General features: G+C 44.0%; 1 protein-coding gene across 1 annotated transcript; it reads left to right on the forward strand.

Moving 5' to 3' along the window:
• Positions 1-15,508: 15,508 nt before the first annotated feature.
• Positions 15,509-18,228, forward strand: LOC131327736 (uncharacterized). Its single transcript, XM_058360873.1, has 4 exons — positions 15,509-15,738; positions 15,807-16,181; positions 16,279-16,583; positions 16,662-18,228. Exons 3-4 carry the CDS (start codon positions 16,474-16,476, stop codon positions 18,226-18,228), a joined length of 1,677 nt encoding a protein of 558 aa, XP_058216856.1. The 5' UTR covers positions 15,509-15,738; positions 15,807-16,181; positions 16,279-16,473.
• Positions 18,229-18,641: the final 413 nt, after the last annotated feature.

Raw genomic sequence — 18,641 nt, forward strand, 5'->3', positions numbered from 1 at the left:
GTTTAGTTCTTAATTCTGTTTCGCGAAATTTAGTACAAATAATTAAATTAAGTTTTCAAAAGACGTCCTCATGGCGGATCGCGCACCGCTTATGAACGCACGCACTTCATGTGACTTATTAAGATTATAACAACGAACCCAATTAATTTCCCACCCTATCTTGCTTCAAAATGGTACACTATTCAGTAACCTGATTTCTTGTCACATTTCCAATCTTTCGCCGTCACCGACCGAGGTCACCGATGCAAGAAGGCAGCGTATGTTGCTTCAGAAGGGAGTCCTCCTTACGCGTTAGACCACGTGGACATGTAGCACCACGTGTACCATATTTTTAGCTGACATGTTTAATTATTTTTTCAACAAAATGGGGTCCACGAGATGTGCCAAAATGTCCAGTGGGTGGTGTTCCCTTTGAGTGCAGAGGATGTTTTTGGACCGGTTCCTTTTTGGTGGTTTTGGACCGGAACCCAGTTTTTTTTTTTTTTTCACTTTTCACGTGAGCCGATCATGTATCTACTAAAATCCGACAAATATTATTTTTGGCAAAATTAATGTTCTCACCGAGTTCTACAAAATGAACATATCCGATCATCAAAGTGTGATCGAAAAATAGTCGAAAAAATAAAAAAGAACCGCAGGGGAACACCACCACCCCTACTATACCCAGGATATATAGAAGTTCCTCTTTATGAGGTTGTTTGTGCAAATTTTACGGAGATAAATACTCCAAACATTAAGGCCACTAGAGGGTTTCCTCAGGCGTTGACTTCAAGACCTCAATATTAGTCGAGGTGTTCGAAGTTGGACCGGAAATCCGGTTATCAAAAGTAAACATCGGTATAACAAAGTGATTATACTCTACTAGTGAGGTACATGGCTGTAACGCCCCGAATTTTGAGTACGTTAAATAAGTAATTTTATTGAAAATAAACTGAGTCTAGCTCTTTATTACAACAAAACTTAAAAGAAGTACTTTTATTACACAAGGGAAGGGAACTAAGGTTCCTAACTACATCTTCGTCTGCTCCTCCATCTGAGTCAGCTCTTCAGCTCCAAAGGCCTCCAAGGTGTACAGCTTACTTTGTTCATCTACAAAGTCTGACACATTATACCAGCGTCGCCACCGATATATTATGTCAGGGTCACCAAAAGGCAACACCGTGAGCTACGAAAGCTCAATAAAAAAATCCTTACCCACTAACTCATAACTTAAAACAACAGGAAAATAATAACACATCGATTTCCACATGATACATAAATACACAGTTAATCATTGACACATCAACATTCATTAATCATCTATCGTTGGTGTCCAAGATTTCCGGGTTTCTCCTACGCGACTCATCGTAGACCGTGTCAACATTTTCACGCACCAATTCATCTTTCAAAAATCATTTGTTTAACTCACACAATTTTGCATTGGCTCCGTACCGCGGATAACCAAGCTATACACCCAACCTCACAATGGTTCCATTTTTCCCGGATCCCATTGGAACACACACAAAACACACTCCACACAATGGGCTACCACGTCCGGCCACATTGCGGTTTCCAAAACATTTCCTTTCAAACCAAAATTTGTTTTTAACACACCCAACCTCGGTTCCGCCTCGCCGGTCTCCCGAGTATCCTCACAATGGTTCCGCCGCGCCGGGTTCCCATTGGCACACAATTGCATTAGCTCCTCTCCGCGGATAACCAAGCCATACCTCACCATGGTTCCGCCGGTCCGGGTTCCCATGGGAACGCACACAACCTCACAATGGTTCCGCTATTCCGAATCTCCATTGGAACACACACAACCTCACAATGGTTCGGCTTTTCCCGGATTCCCATTGGAACACACACACACCTCACACAATGGGCAAGTCCGGCCACATTGCGGATTCCAAAACTTTTCACTCTTTTCAAATATTTCTTTTATACACGCACACACACAACTCACATAATGCCACTCAAAACCGATCATTATGTAGTTTCAAAATATTTTCTCCTCGAAAAACATTTCTTTTAATTAACTACACCCTAGGTGTCATGTTTCTACTTTCTCGGTTCTCGTGTCTCGTTTACATATAAAGACTCCGCGGTAGGACAAACGTAAGTAAGAATCATCCTAACAAGATCATCCAATTCTATATTACTCATCACGCTCAATTACTACTTATAGCATAACGCCACATGTACGGACGCCTTTGGAGTGTATCACTTATGCTTTATTCAAAGCACAACGCCACATGTACGGACGTCTTTGGAGTGAAATCACTTATGCTTTATCACATACCACAAGTAATACAAGCAACTCATATATGCACACTCATAACTATCTTAAAGATCAAAATACGAATACTTCTAATCAAACAATAAGTACGTAAGGATGAACTACATATAATTAGCGGTTCAAAATAACAACGTTATACTTGAGACGGAAAGTAAATAAAGATAACCTACTTTATACTTGAGGTAGACGATAAGAAAGTCCTACTTATACGTTGAATTAGTGGACACGGGACTCTACCTTACTTCTTGGCGGTAGTCGGCTACGAAAAGTACGTCGGTGGTCGGGCGGAGTAACTTCCTACGGTGGTCTCCGGTAGCTTTGAAAGAGAAAGGTTTCTCTCGAAACTTCTACTTGACTATTACTACTACTACTTTATGGATCGAAGGGTGGTCGAGTGGCGGTTTAGTGGCGGCTTAGGTTGAGTTTCTTGAAGAACTCAAGAAGAACTCAAGAACAAAGGAAGAACAAAAAGAAAGAACAAGAATTTCTAGAGAGAGAAGTTGCTAGGTGAAGGTGTGTGTTGAATGAGAAGCATGGGGTGCTATTTATAGAAAAACCTTGGCTCTCTCTCCTCTCTTCATGGCCGGCCCCCCCTCTCTCTCTGTCTACCTCAAATTTTGACACATGGCATGCAATCTTTGAAAGATCAAAGCCTAACCCTAGGCTTGCATGGCTAAGTTTGGCTAAATGGTAGGCTTGCATGGCTAAGATTAGTCCTTGGATTGGACTATGGGAGATTTGTTGGAAGATTGGGAGACAATGGTACAAGATTTGGTTTTAAACAAGGTATAGAAGTACAATGGAGGAAGTTTCTTAGCTAGGAAGAAAGATATCACCAAGGATTTGAAAGGATGAGGAAGGTCAAGTCAAGGTACAACCGATCTTCCTCCTTTCTTCCTTCTCTCTCTCTCTCTCCCTCTCTCTCTCTCTCTCGGCTCCCCTCTCCCTCTCTCTCTCGGCAATCTCTCTCTCCCTCTCCCTCTCTCTCTCTCTCTCTCTCTCTCTCTCTCTCTCTTGCAAAGGTACACTACACACACACACACACACACACACACACACATATATATATATATATATATGAATGAAAGAAAGAATAAGAAAGGTACAAAGCACAAGATTTTACAAAATCAAGTAAGAATCTTAATTAAACACATGTTTCCAATAAATAAATAAACTAGTGTACTAATGTACTCTAGGAAGATCAACTCCCCAATAAATTAATCCAATTGGGTACAAAACCCCAATACAAAATAATAAAAAGGTACTTAGGAGAATATTAGGCCTTAAAGGCTACTAAGGCTACTAAGTACTTTTAATAATAAAATAATGTGTACTTTCATCACATGGGGTTTAAGAAAATATTAATTTAATGAGCCCATGTACTAGTTGAAAGAATAAACCATGTACTAGTTGAAAGAATAAACCTTTTACCCAATGGACAATAATTCCCCTAACTTTTATTGTCCAATGGACAAAGGTTAAAAGGAAACTTTTATTTAAAATAATTAAAGTTGTCCTTTAAGGCATGTGACAAAAGCCCTATATTAAATATAGGTGTGGTACCAAGTACCCCAATTAAATAAAAAAGCTAGGATTCTCCCCATTAGTTTATAAAAGAGTATAAGTACAAGAAAATCTAGAGTTTAGATATACCCCAAAAGTTTAATGCATAAAAGTACATGGAAATCCAAATCTTGATTATTGAAATGAAACTTTGTACTTGGTAGGAAGATTTGGGCTATTACCCAATGGATAATAATTTTCCTAGCGGGTAATAACCAATGGACAAAAGAAGTACAACTACTTTTATCTTTAAAATAAGATTTTGAAAAGACTACCTGTACTTTAAACAAAATATAATAATGAAAAGGGTTTTAACCAATGGACAAAAGTTACCCTAACCATTATGGACCAATGGGTAATGAAAACGGTTCAAAAGCTCCAAAAGGTTCATCTAGTAACTAAGTGAGTTGGTTGCTCGGTTCCTCCAAGTAGTCGGTTAGAAACGAACTACATTGGTCAAGTAGGGTTTCTAGTCGAGACCCAAATCTAACTATGACGAAAATTTAACAAGGAAACATATAGCCACATAAAAGAAAATAAGTAAAATAAAATTCAAATATTGAACGAAATTTTTATTGACCAAAATTCAGGGTCGTTACAATGGCGGCGGTGATGAGTTGCTCGGATTAGGGTTTAGGGGTTTCTTTGGGCTGAGCCTGGTCCGTTCTCATTTGAGCTGTATTTTATATTTGGGCATTGTAGGCCCATTAGGAGTAGGCTTGTCTCAATGGGTGCTTAATTATTTGATTGGTTTCTTACTAATCTCGATTTTGGGTATTGGGTGGGCACGGGATTATTCTTATATTTAGGAATTTTTTGTTCATAGATTTAGGGATATGATTCCGTCATCCATTTTTTCTTTAATCTTTGTAACAATTTCAAAGATATTATAAAACTTTGCCTTTCAAATATATATATATATATATATGTGGCTTCTAGTTTGTTCACTTAGTATTTTTTATAATAACGCAATTTTGGGGTACTTTAAGCATACCAACTAATTTTTAAGAGACCAATTTTGTCGTCTAGCTACTAAGAAAAAGTTGTTTGAAATTGGTAACATCGAAATTCAACTTGAAAGCGAGTGGAATGTGAGCGCCGGCGGGCGTGATCAACTACACTCCGATCCCGAACCCTTTTTGGTTAGCAGCTCCATCAAAATAGAGCGTCCATACTTCCTCGACCACCGTCAGCACCTCCTCGTCAGGGAAAGTGAAATCTGCGTCTCTGGGCTGTCGATTGGGTGATCGGCCAAAAACTCATCCACGACACGCCCCTTTACAGACTTTCTCGTGACGTGTTGGAGTTCGAACTCAGCCAGCAGAAGCAACCAACGTGCTAGCTTATGGGTGAGCGCGGGCTTCTCGAACAAATACTTGATAGGGTCCATCCGAGAAATTAGTCTCACCGAATAGACTAGCATGTAGTATCTAAGCTTTTTGGTAGCCCAAACCAGCGCCCAACATGTCTTCTCCAGAGGGGTATAGCGCTCCTCAGACCCCACCATTTTCTTGCTTAGATAGTAAACAGCTTTCTCGACCCCATTGCTCCCTTCCTGCGCTAGTAGACATCCCATGGCTGTTGGAGAGACCGACAGATAAAGAATCAATGGTCGGCCTGGCGCAGGCGGCATTAGTACTTGCAGGCTCTGCAAATACCTCTAAATAGATTCGAAGGTGACTTGGCATTTCTCTGTCCATTCGAACAGGACCCCCTTTTTGAGCAAACGGAATAACGGCTCGCAGGTTAGAGTTAGCTTGGAGATGAATCTACTGATAAACTGGACCTTCCTTAGAAAGCTTCGTACGCCTTTCTTGGACTTTGGTGGCTCCATTTCGAGAATCGCCTTGATTTTGGAAGGATCCACTTCGATTCCCCTCGCGGTGATCAAAAATCCTAACATCTTGCCTACCGTGACTTCAAATGTGCACTTTTGCGGGTTTAATCGTACGTTGTACCTGCGAAGCCTTTCAAGAAACTGCCTGAGTGAAGGAAGATAGTCCTTTTCCTCCTTTGCCTTCACAATCATGTCGTCGACGTAGATCTCAACAGTCTTTTGGATAAAGTCATGAAACAAGGTCGTCTGGGCCCTTTGGAAAGTACAACCGGCGTTCTTCAGCCCAAATGGCATCTTCACATAGCAATAAGTGCCCCACTCTGTGACAAACGTTGTTTTCTCTTGGTCCTCGGGTGCCACAGAGATCTGGTTGTACCCTGAGAATTCGTCGACAAAAGAGAGCAAGGCATGCCCCGCCGTGTTGTCCACAAGCACGTCAATGTGTGGCAAGGGGAAACTATCTTCGGGGCTTGCCTTGTTTAAGTCCCTGAAGTCGACGCAGACCCGGATTCTCCCATCCTTCTTGGGGACAGGCACGATGTTAGCGACCCATTTGGGGTACTCTGCGACCCTTATGAATCCTGTGTCAATCTGCTTGGTAACCTCTTCTTTGATTTTCTGAACCCAATCCGGCCTCATCCTTCGGAGTTTCTGTTTGACAGGGACAACCCCGGGCTCTAACGGGATTCGATGCTGTACTATTTCGGGATCGATGCCGGGCATATCCTTGTGGGACCATGCGAAAACCTCAGAGAATTCTTTGAGAAGCTCGATTGTTCCAGCGTGATTTTTCGGGGACAGATTTGCACCAATTTGCATCATGCGGGGGTCATCCTCGTCTTTCAAGTTTATAAAAATTACTTCTTCTTTTAGAGGCTGAGCACGCCTTTCGTCTTCCTTCTCGATGAGGGAACGCAACTCAGCTGGGATGTTCCCGTCGAAGTTTGTTCCTTCATCGTCAGGGTCGACACAGTTTATATAGAAGCTAGCAAAGTAGTCAGAAGCAGGATCATGCATTTCATAAAGCCCAACAGGGTTGCCAAGTACAAATGACTCAAACTCAAAGTAAAAGCTACGACGTGGAGGCCGAGGCACAAACTCCGACTCTGAGCTAGACTTAGACTCGATAGACTCGGTGTCAGATTCAGATACATTGTCAATGCATGTCAGGCGTGGAGTGAAAATGCAGTTATTAATACTTTCCCTTCGCCTCCACGATGAGAGAGGTAAGGTCCTCGAGAACAACTGATGAGTCGGGCCCAAGCATCAGCACCTCAGCTTCTTCACCCTTGCCAACCAAACCTACTTGGGAGAACAGCATCTCCAGATTTTCCTGATCGAAAGCCCTCAGCCATTCAAACTCCTCCTTGGTCCGACCCAGCCGTTTCTTGAATTCCCCCTTAGCGAGCTCCTTTTCGGCTATCTCCTCTTCATCATCAGACCAGGTGTCTGCAGCAAAGATTTCGAAACTTGGCAGCCAAGTGCAAGTCTCTGGATCCCAAAATGGCTCTATCTGTCCCGAGTAAGCAGAGCCTCCTCCTTCTCCAACAAAATAGCTGTCGGGGTTACCAAAAAGGGTTCGAGGTTTTCCCGTGTCTTTCCTCTTTTTGGCGTCTTTAGCCGGCGGAGTGTAACCTAAACCAAAGTGGCCTTCGGTGAAAGGAAAGACAGGGAACTCAGCGATCCCTTGTTGGTTGATCCCTAGTCCAAGGCCAGGCATGAATGGCATTTTCCTCATCATCTCGAGAATAGTTGAACTTATGGTAAGATCATCATCCATGGCAATGGCGAGGACTGAGCCCGACGTGTCAAAAGAGAAACCTCCAAAGTCTGAGTCTTCTTCCCCATGCATAATTCCCAAAACAGGCGTTCCATCATCCGTGAGCGGGCGGATCCCAGAATCCCCACAGATCGTCAAAGTCCCAGTAGGGAGCCCCAGCATGACCTTTTGATGCAGAGTTGAAGGCACCGCCATGATGTCGGCCCTATGAAGCCATGGCCTGCCCAACAGCAGGCTGAAGGTAGCAGGGACATCGACCACGTGGAATTCTACGTCCATTTCAAAGCCCTCGGCATCGAGTTTCAGAGTCAGAGTCCCTTCCACCACACGGCGAGTGCTATCATATGCTTTGACGGCCAGATTGGAGGGTGTTAAGTCATTCTTTGTGTGCCCCAAGCGGTAGGCAACTCTCATCGGGCAAACATTGATGGCAGAACCATTGTCGATTAGCACAGTTGGCATTCAATGTCCCCGGCAATTGACAGTGATGTGCAGCGGGCGGTTATGGGCGGTTCCTTCAACGGGCAAGTCCTTCTCGGTAAATGTGATGGAGGGCTTAGAGAGAAGCGGTAGTACAAGGGCAATCATGGCCTCGGGGGTAATGTCGATCGGTACCATGAGCTGAGCCAATGCCGAGGACAGCTTTTCGCGATGCTCCTTTGACGATGATATCAAACCCCAGATAGACACAGCGGCCGGGATTCGTTCGAGCTGTTTCAGAATAGCGTCTTCCTCGGGAACCCCACTTGGAAAGACCGGATCATTCCTCTGAGCGGCGAGAGCGGTGGTCTTCTGAGCAAGCAGATTGGACGAGCTTCCAGCCTAGAGATTAGACGGTTGGAATACTCGGTCGCTCCTTGTGACGTTGGCAACATCCCACCAGGAAGACAAGTCAACAAAGTCCCACAGATCAGCTGGCACCTCTTCCAACTTGTGCTTTCCTTTGTCTATTGACGCAACTGTTGCGGTTGAGTCTGGCCCCAAAGCCGAGTCCCATTCCAAATCTTCCATCACTAACCCCTCCCAGAAAGCTAGATCTTGCGCAGGATCTTCCTCAAAGGGTGCCCCTGGATTGGTAACAAACGGAACGTCCCAAAATCCTTCATCGACAAGGGCGGTGTTGACAGTCCATACCTCGTTTCCCACGTTCAGATCGACAATGTTGTCCACATCCCAGATATCGGCAGGTGGCAAAGTTTTGATGGTCTCATTTGCATCCCAAAGGTTAGCAGGCGGTGCATCTAAGACCATGACCGAGCAGTCATCCCCAGGAGTAGAGATAATAGGGCGAGGTTGTTCCACAAAGAAAATGTCGAGAGTAGGGTCAAACTCGTGGATGCGGCAGTCAACCGTGCCTGCAATCGAATTCACCAAAGGCAACATGGCGCCGAGTGGGCGACGAACATCGGACACGATCTCCCCTTCTTGATAGTAACCCCAGTATTCCTCACTGATATCATTTTGGTCCAAGTCAGCCTTGAGACCTTGACCTATTTGCCATCTATTAGGTTATGGATCCCATACGTATTCTTCATCTTCTAGCTCGACTTGGTCTAGCTCAGGCTGGTAGAAGAGCACGAACAAAGAGAGACCATCCAGAGGGTCGGCCTGTGCCGTATTCCATTCTCCTTCCCATTGGTTTAGCCACATCTGATTGACTTGGGGGTGTGCGGGGAACCCCATGTTGTACTGCTCGATCCAATCGGTACAAAACTCCTCCCATTCTCGGGCCTTGTCTTCCATGGCCCATCCGGCTGCCATCATGTTAATGCTTGGCTCAAAAGGAAAGGGTATGACTGGTCTAGGGTTGCTGGTTGAGTTAATGTGGTTGGTGGGGTTGAATATGGTGGAGCTGAGGGTTATCTAGTTTACTTGGGGGTTGGAGTCGTGTTTGGGCAAGGAGTTGGTAATGACATTGGGTTTAGTAGGTGGAGCCGGCAAGGTACCATTGTCCACCAAATCCTGTATCGCATGACGAAGGCGATAACAAGAGTCAGTGTAATGGCCGGGCATCTGGTGATATGCACAGAAAGCATTGGGGTTAGGACTGGGGGGTGGATTTTGAGGAAGCGGAGTTGGGGCTAGAGGCCTAAGGTGTCCGGTTTTGACTAACTTCTCCAATACCGAGGAAAGTGGTTCCTTGAAATTGGCAAAGTTACGGGGTTGGTTGCGGTTTCGGGGTCTCTGAGGGGTTTGAACTTGGTTGACATCGGCGATGTGATTGGAGCTTTGGGCAAAGGCATTGTTAGCAGAAGTTGTGTTGGCATAATTGTTATCACCAAATGTAGGGGGATGAAAACAATTGGTACTTCGAATCAACTGGATCGCAACGGCTTATTCGTGCCTCTTCACCGGAACCCTAACTCGTCGTCTGAACCCTAATCTGCAAAATGGACAGGGGGTGAGTGCACCTCTGCCTCTCGTGGCAAAGGCCCTCCGATGCCTTTGTTAGTATCACGTACTAGCAATTAAACCTTAATTATCAGTAGGAAAGCAATAATAATGCAACGTATTGCGTACCTTTCACCTCTAGGTTTTCCTCATATTTATAGATTTATGGATGCTTGCTGTCCAAGCATCCTTATTGCCATAGGATTCCTAACTCGTATAGGAAACCCAGGATATCAAGGAATCTCGTTTCCTTTATCGGTTTATGGAAAAGAGTCCTTTTAGGATTCTTTTCCTTTAAGAGCCGAACATCCCATACTTGTTGGGTATCTTTCTCAGATCCTATATTCTTGGGATCTTTATCCCTATATGGGACATGACTATTCTGGAATTTTCCAGAGTATTCCCTTTGCTCCTACTCTCGATTGGAGCTCCATCTTTGTTCGGCCGTCTCATGGCCGAGCAGATGGCTTGGACCAGTTACTTCACATGTAACTGGTCCTTGAGCCCGTACAACCTTTCTGGACCATTGACTTCTCATGTCACTGGTCCATATTGCCGAACACTTGTTTAGCATGATGACTGTCCTGTCTATATTCAAACTATGGTCCCACGTACCATTTATTCGGATATCAATTGCATTGCTTTCAACCCGTGATCACTCGTATCACGTGCTAGGTTTTTTACTACATCTGTTCGGCTGTATCATAACCGATCAGTCTGCTTGGACCAACTACTTCACATGTAACTTGGTCCAATGTAATCAGAATGTCTCTAACTGCCGAACAGTTTATTTATAGCCATGACTTCTCATATCACTGGTCCATATCGCTGTTTACCGAACTGCCCGGCGGTAGGTCCTATCGTACTTACCGCGTGCTTCCAGACATCACGTGTTCGGCAACTAAATATATGTGCTTGGGAATACCTCCCTACACCAAACAGAGCAGTGCTGTTTCCAGTGTACGCATGAGGTTTTGACTTTGAAGCTGAGGTAGAAGAGGAGCGTCACTTCTGGGTAGAACACCAGTTTGGAGAGCTTCTTCGATGGCCAGCCCGGAGTCGTAGAAAGTCTCGAAGTTCACTCCTTGAACCAACACGAGGTTCTTAGCAAAGTCCGGCTGCAGATTGCGAGAAATGATGCGGATTTGGTCCTTCTCGCTCGGGCGATCGGGCAGGAGAGCCGCCTTGGCCCTCCACCTCTGGATAAAGTCTACGAAAGACTCCTTTGCACTCATCTTAGTTGATTCCAACTCCCGAGTGGTCATTTTAAGCTGGGCATTGTAGCTGTACTGAGCGTTGAAGGCAGTGCCGATGTCTTCCCACGTTCTCCTTTTGGCAATGTCGAGTGATAAGAACCACTGAAAAGCGGGACCGGCGAGAGTTTGGGGGAACAACTGAGCCATTGCGTCTTCCTCGACACCATGTAGCTTCATTGCACCATGATAAGCCAGTAGGTGAGTTTTCGGATCTCCGGTCCCGTCGAACTTCGCGAAGTCGGGCATCTTGAATCGATCGGGCAACCTGGCATTCGGGAACGGGCAAAGGCGATCCATGTCCAGCACTCCTGCTCCTTTCCTTTCAGACTTAGCAACTGCTTCTTCTAGTTTTGCCATTTGGCGATCAACTTAGCCATTTCTAGGCTTGGAGCTGGGTTTTCGACCAGAGGGACTTCTTCAGCCGCGATTTCTCGCTCACGCCTTTCGCCACCTTCTCCTCCTGCTATAAGAGGAAGTCTTTCTTTGATTAGGGTACGAAGATTGGCCATAGAGGCGTCGGCCTGGTCGGCCCTTTGCTGCATTATGGCTAGGTTGTGCTGAAGATCCGCCAATACAGCAGTGAGATTCGGAGGCGGAACATCTACCATGGCGAGAGCTTCTGTCTTTACGAGTTTCGGGGATGCAAGCGGAGATGGAGTAGACGGAGGGGACTCGTGTGGAGTAGTCGGTGGCGAATCCTCCCTTGACAAGGTGCAGACCAGAGCTTCCGTTGTGATCGATTGAGAGACAAACCCCAAATCAAATCTTCAGACGGACCTGACGGACGGTCCCAAGTAGGTTTGGCTTTTGACTTCGGACCCTTGCTTTGATATCGGCATGGCTAGACAGTAAAGTACAAGAGCTCAGTGATAGCCTGCAACAATTTTATTTGAAAGAATCGAAAAGAATGAAAAATGAATATGCCAACGTCGTCGGTGTCCTCCTGGACTCTAAAACTAGAGAGAAACCGTCTTACAACATTCGGACGCTTGCCATAGAATCCTCGGATCTTCTTTTCGACGGTGTATCCTTGATTGAATCAACTATCACTAATAGATGCCAAAACAGCCTAAGCCTTTGACTTTTCCCTTCTCGAAGTTCCAAAGTTTGAGCTCGGAACAAATCGGTGTAGATGACGTGATACCGTAACCGAAGTGGCGTAAGCAGCACTGTGCCGGAGCCTGAGCGGTGTAAGCGATTAGCACTTTTAACCTGAGCGGTGTAAGCATCACGTCATTCTCTCCATTGTTCCTGGTTTTTCGATTTGAAACCTCGATGGGGTGCTTGATTAAAGACTTAGAAAGCATTGATTTCCCGAAGCTTCATTGATTAAGGACTTGAAATTTTTTGGTAACGTGCAACATCGAGATGCACGACTCGTCATCGGTCCAAGGCAAAGTCGAACGGGCGCAAGACAGACTCGACAAAAGACACCCTAAAAAGCTGCCCTAGCATGCTCCTACGCAAAACGGTTATGAATGTATGTACAGGCATGCGATAAGGAAAGCAGTAACACATAGACAGAATATGGGGGTTAGATGCAAATAATCCTACCCTGCGGGTTCCTGTCCTATGTTGAATGGTTCTAGTGCTTTGTACGCATGTAGAGGCCGATTTTGGCTTAAGGGGTTCCTTTGACTAGAGCCGCGATATACCTCCCATTGCAACGCGTAGAGCAAAGCAATGGTCGAACGGTAGTACGACTCATCATTGTCCAAGGTTGTTGGGCGTTCGAGGACCCCGGGCTCCAATAAATTGTGTTGGTTACCCAAAACATCTCAACGGGGCTGACCAATCATCGATGCGAATGGAGAATGCCGAAGAATGATTTGAAAGAGAGAGAAACGCAATGTTTTGAAAAAAAAAATGCCTTTTGAAGTTTGGCTCACTTTTATTGATTAACATTTGGAGAAAACTACACAAGTGAACAATAGAAAAAGCCCCAGTTCGGATTGGTCGAATACTGAGATCCTGTTACGTTACCATTCCGTTCTTCAGCAGCGCGGAGCGTACTGTTTTGACAGACTTCTGGAAAATTGTTCATTTATGTATTAATTGCCAAATGTTAATCAATGCAATGAGTCCCCAGCAGAGTCGCCACTGTGGGCACACGCCCCAAAATTTTCAATTTTTGCTTAAAGATCGGGTGCGCCCTTTTTCAAAAAAGCGCGGCGAAACACTACAATTCAAAGTCGCCACTCGGGTTTTGCGGTATACCACCCAAGGAACTGGACTTGAAACGTTTGCTACGTTGTTTGATTTTGAAAAGGCATAGACTGGTCTGTCGTACCTTCGATATCTGAGGTTCAGGAGCCAGGTTACGAGAGGGGAAGGGTTTTATGGCACTCCTCTTGCCCAATCTGGAGATCGGTCTCTACTCGGGCATTTTATAAAACGTTTGCATTTTTCTCTCATTAATCATTTTTTAGCCAATTAAGGCGAGAGAACAGTTAAAGGGGGATTAAAAACTATAACAAGTTGCATTTATGAGACAATGAGATGGATGCTTGATCTAGACAGATATAATAGATTGAGAACAAGCACCTGTGAAGATTTTAAACAAACTAGAACGCGCTTTCCCGAAATGAGGCACGCAAGAGGAAGCTGTATGCACTGGCCAGGCCAGCGCATGCATAGACTTCTTGCGTGCGCCACCGGTATACTGGCGTGCGCCGGTAAATCTAAACTCACAGCTCCTATTTCTCAACCCTCTGGGCTCTGGAAGGACCAGTGCACACCCAAGACAAACCACGCAGTCAAAAAAGGCAGAGTAAAATACAGTTACAGACAGCAGAGATGATTTAGAGCAGAAGAATGGACATTACACCCCATAAATAGTGTGGGGGGAACAAATAGAGGTCAAGGCTTAGCTACCATGCAAGGGCCAGTCATTGGACTTCGATCTAACTGCCGTACGCCGATCATCACAAGCCGTACGCCAGTTACATCATTTGTCCAATGCTTGGCTTTGCACGATCTGGGTTCTGGAACATGACCAGAGGATCCCAGAGACCTTTAAAACAAGAATAATAGGAAAGCGGCTTCGCAGTTCTAAGATATAGAAAGTAATAAACTAGTTCTTAGCATGCAAGAAGGTGATAAGATAAAAAGAAATGAAACAAAAACAGGATGATCCGCGGTCCCCACGCCAGTGGTGCACGTACAGCCATAACTGGCGTACGGCTTGTGGTTATTGGCGTGCGCCACTTATCATCACACACGACCATTGAATCTTTGCCAGCTTTGAGGCCAAGACTGGTATTGATTACCAGCCTTGACCCTGCTAACACCCCTCAGGGGCCAGAACAAGGCACAAAGCAAAAGGTGGTATACCTTTTTTTTTATTGAGTTTGGTGATGGATTTGAGCTTTGAACTTGAGGTTTGGTGGATGTATGGAGGGTGTGGGGTGTTAGAGAGGTGTGTGGGTGATGTTTCTTTGCTTGCACCTTCAATGGATGGAAGGACACAACCAAAGAAAACAAGAGAAGATGAAGGAATGACTTAAGAGTTTTAATGGAACCAACCCCTTGCAAATGAATGCAAGGGGGGTATTTATAGCATAAGAGTGGCTGGAGGAGGGGCCAGTAACCTGCTGGTTAAGGGCTGGTTGGGTTAAGAAGGGAGGTCTCCATGCATTAAATGCATGGGACTTGGCTTGAAAAGTGGTGTAGAGGAGGGGGGGAGCCGGCTGCTCGATTGTAATCATCAGGGGACTGTAGCCTACGTCAGGGTGGCCACAAAAGTCTCGAGCACATGGTTGAATAGTGATGATTTGACCGGCGTTGACTGGCGTACGCCAACTTTGTACCTGCGTGCGCCGGTAAGAGCTGAGTCAACGTCGATGACTGACACGTGGCAGTTGACCGGCGCACGCCAAAAAAGTACTGGCGCAAGCAAGTATGGTTTTACTAAGGCCCTTTGGTTCTGGCTTGAATGGTCTGGATAGGGCTTGACAAAGGTTTTTGAGTGAGGTTCAGGACATTCAAAGCTCAAACACACCATTAGCCTTGGGGTGTTCTTGACCGTAATCATCATTGGGGAACCAAAAGACCATAAATAAGCTGGTTTGGACAGTCCAAAATAGAGTGTCTACAGCAGGGCACACGCGATGCATGTGAGAGAGAGACATGTGACTGGTGCCCTAACAATCATATCAAAGTTATAAAAAAAATTACATGGAAACTGGAATTAAAACGGAAAATGAGAGAAACGGGTTATATAACTTGCCTTGGTTAGAATGAGGGGGAGTAAAGCGAACATTTTTTCTCTTATGAAGTGGGTTTCTGGCAGCCGTGAAGTTTTTCGAATGGGGAATTGCTGTACTATTCCAAAGTGTTTATTTGAAGGTTTTCTCTCATGTTCCCGCCGTGTCCCTCATGATAGTAATTTGGGCATTTTCAATAAGTTATTGATTGAGGTTATTTATTTTAAGAGAAATTGTGAACTTCTTAGCTCTACATCAATTTAGTATAGAAACATTCTAACTATTTGTTCTGGAACATCCTGACTACAGAAACGTCTTAAGCAACTACTAAGCCTCCATTCAATCCACAAGCTATGGACAATATATTTAGAAACGTCAGTGATGTGCTTCAAGAGGAACGTGATATGAATATAATCTGCTTTCTTAGGGTAAGCACATCATATTGTTCATGTAAGGGACGGAAAAATCTTCTCTCACATGCTTTTTTACTTACTAGGACAAAGAAATGGAGTATACAAAGTCCAAAGGAAAAGAGAAAGTCATCTATGCAAATAAGAGAAAAATATAATGCTTACCCGAGGGTATGGTTCTTTAACCATTCATTTGTCTTTTTGTTCTTTTCATAATATATTTAGCGACTATATGTTGATTAGTGGTGTGGTCATCCATTTTCTTTGTACAAAATTTCAACTAGAATCTTCCCATGCAATTTATAATCTAACGTATTTCTCACCAGCTTGGACATCTTCGAGATAAAAATGTCGGTATTATGACCCGGGAGAGGTGAGACCTTGAAATGGCGCAGGCAAAGTCCAAGGAAAAAGAGAAATTAATCTCTGCAAGTAAGGGAAAAGAAAATGCATTTCCAATGGTATGATTCTTTTGTCCTTTCTTACCAAATTGAATCAACTTGATTACACACTCTCTTTTTAGGGAACAATGTCTAAGAAATTGTGCTCATATTTTAGGGAACTAATGATAGCACAATATAAAAAGCTTCCTTGGCACAACGTAAAAGGCGAGAACAAGAACGAAGTTCAAAAAATCGCCCTTCGTATCAATTGGGGCAACTCTTAAGACGAAAGAGGGATAGAGCGCTATCGTGCATCCAATCGATAAAAGCCACCTACTTCCCTTCTCTAACACCTACCCATCGAGAAATCATGGAGCATGGCACAGTTACAGTTCAGCAATCCTATAAGCGACAGATGGTTAGTCGTCCTTCATGTTCGATCTCTGCGCAGAGCACATCTTCGGCTACACAAAATGAAAGGTAACAACTACATCTTGGGCTATAAATTTAATCTTATCCTTTCATATCCTTTAAAATCTTATCCTTTCATATTTGTAGATCTACCCCTAATAATCAACTCCATGAAGAACAAGAGACAGATGTGGAATTAGAGGTTGATGTTAGAGTCCATGTAAACTCATCCTCTTTGAATCTCACGCACGAAGATAATCTATATAGTGAAGAGGTAGAAGATATGCCTGTGGAATTAAAGGTTGATGCTAGAGCCCACGCAAATTCATGTCAGCATTTTCTCGGCAAGATGGATGCATTATGTCCCTTTTGTAAAGCTTTACGTTGGGTGGACGAAAAATTGGTAAAATCGTCTAAAAAAAATCCCTTATTTGGAACTTGCTGCTTGCAAGGAAAGGTTAGGCTACCTTTGCTTATGACACCTCCTCCACCAATTCAAGCATTGTATGATAGGAATGATGATCGGTCTAAATCGTTCCAAGCTAAAACTCGGGTTTACAATGCAGCCAATGCTTTCACGAGTTTTGGAGCCACATTAGATACAAGAGTATTAAGCGAAAGGGGTCCAACATCATTCACTATTCATGGAGAATTGCGACATCGTACAGGATCACTAATGCCACTACCGAACCAAGAAGCATCTTATGCTCAACTTTACATTTATGACCCTAATTCAACTCTTGATATTCGCAACTGTAGAAATCCTAAATTGAGAAGGGATGTCCTTGGAACTATTCAAGATAGTTTGTTACAAGTTAATCCATTTGTTGGTAAATTTTGCCAGGCTCATGCGATTTTAAATCAACTAGCGGATAGAAAACAAACTTTACCTGCTCATATCCATTATAGTCCCTCAACAAATCGTCGACGATATAATTTACCAACTGCGGATGAGATTGTTGTCATTATACCAGGAGATAGGACTAAAGCGAGTGGGTTGAAAGACATTATTTTACATTTAAGGGGAAACAATGGGCTTATGAAGATAAATGAATGCCACCCAGCATACTTGCTATTGCATTATGTTTTGTTATTTCCACAAGGTGAGCTTGGATGGGACCCTGATTTCAAGCAATGGGATGTTAGTAATGATAAGGCTTCAACTGATCGGCTCACCCAATTGCAGTTTTACAGCCATCGTTTGTTTGAGCGTCATATCAAGTATTCAACTATTTTGAGAGGAGGCAAACTATTCCAAGAATTCTTGGTAGATGCTTGGGCCTCAACAGAACAAAATCGGTTGACATTCTATAAGGTGAATCAAGGAAAACTTTGTGTTGAGCTTTATGAAGATTTGAAAGATATTGGTCCAAATGAATTGGGACCCAATCAAATTGGTAAAAGGGTCGTTTTGCCATCTTCATTTACTAGTGGTCCCAGACATATGTTCGAAATATTTCAAGACTCAATGGCTATCATGCAATATAACCACCACCCTGATATCTTTCTCACAATGACTGTAAATCCCAGTTGGCCAGAAATTATTGCCGCTTTGTTATCGCATCAGAAAGCTATTGACCGCCCGGATTTAATTGCTCGTGTTTTCGAGTTGAAAAGGAAGGCATTGATGAAGGAGACAGAAACAGACAAAGTGTTCAGTAAGAAAGTTGCACATGTTTTTACGATTGAATACCAGAAGCGGGGGCTACTGTAGGGAGGTACTCCCGAACAGATACATTTAGTTGCCGAACACGTGATGTATAGGAGCACGTGAAAGATTGGACAGGACTTATCACCGGGTAGTGCGTTGAACGGCGATAAGGGCCAATAACATGAGAAGTCATTGGTGTAAACTAACTGTTCGGCAGATAGAGACATACCGATTACATAGGTCCAAAGAGTTAAATAAGGACCAAGTTACATGTGAAGTAGCTGGTCCAAGCAGACTGTTCGGCTACGATATAGCCAAACAAGGAAAGAGCTCCAATCAAGAGCAAGAGCAGAGGGAGTACTCTGGAAGATTCCAGAGTAGTCATGTCCCGTAAGGGATGAGATCCCAAGAATATAGGATCTGAGAAAGATACCCAACGAGAATGGGATGTTCGACTTTTAATGGAAAAGAATCCT

This window comes from Rhododendron vialii, chromosome 5a (assembly GCF_030253575.1).
Source record: "Rhododendron vialii isolate Sample 1 chromosome 5a, ASM3025357v1".
Lineage (NCBI taxonomy): Eukaryota > Viridiplantae > Streptophyta > Magnoliopsida > Ericales > Ericaceae > Rhododendron > Rhododendron vialii.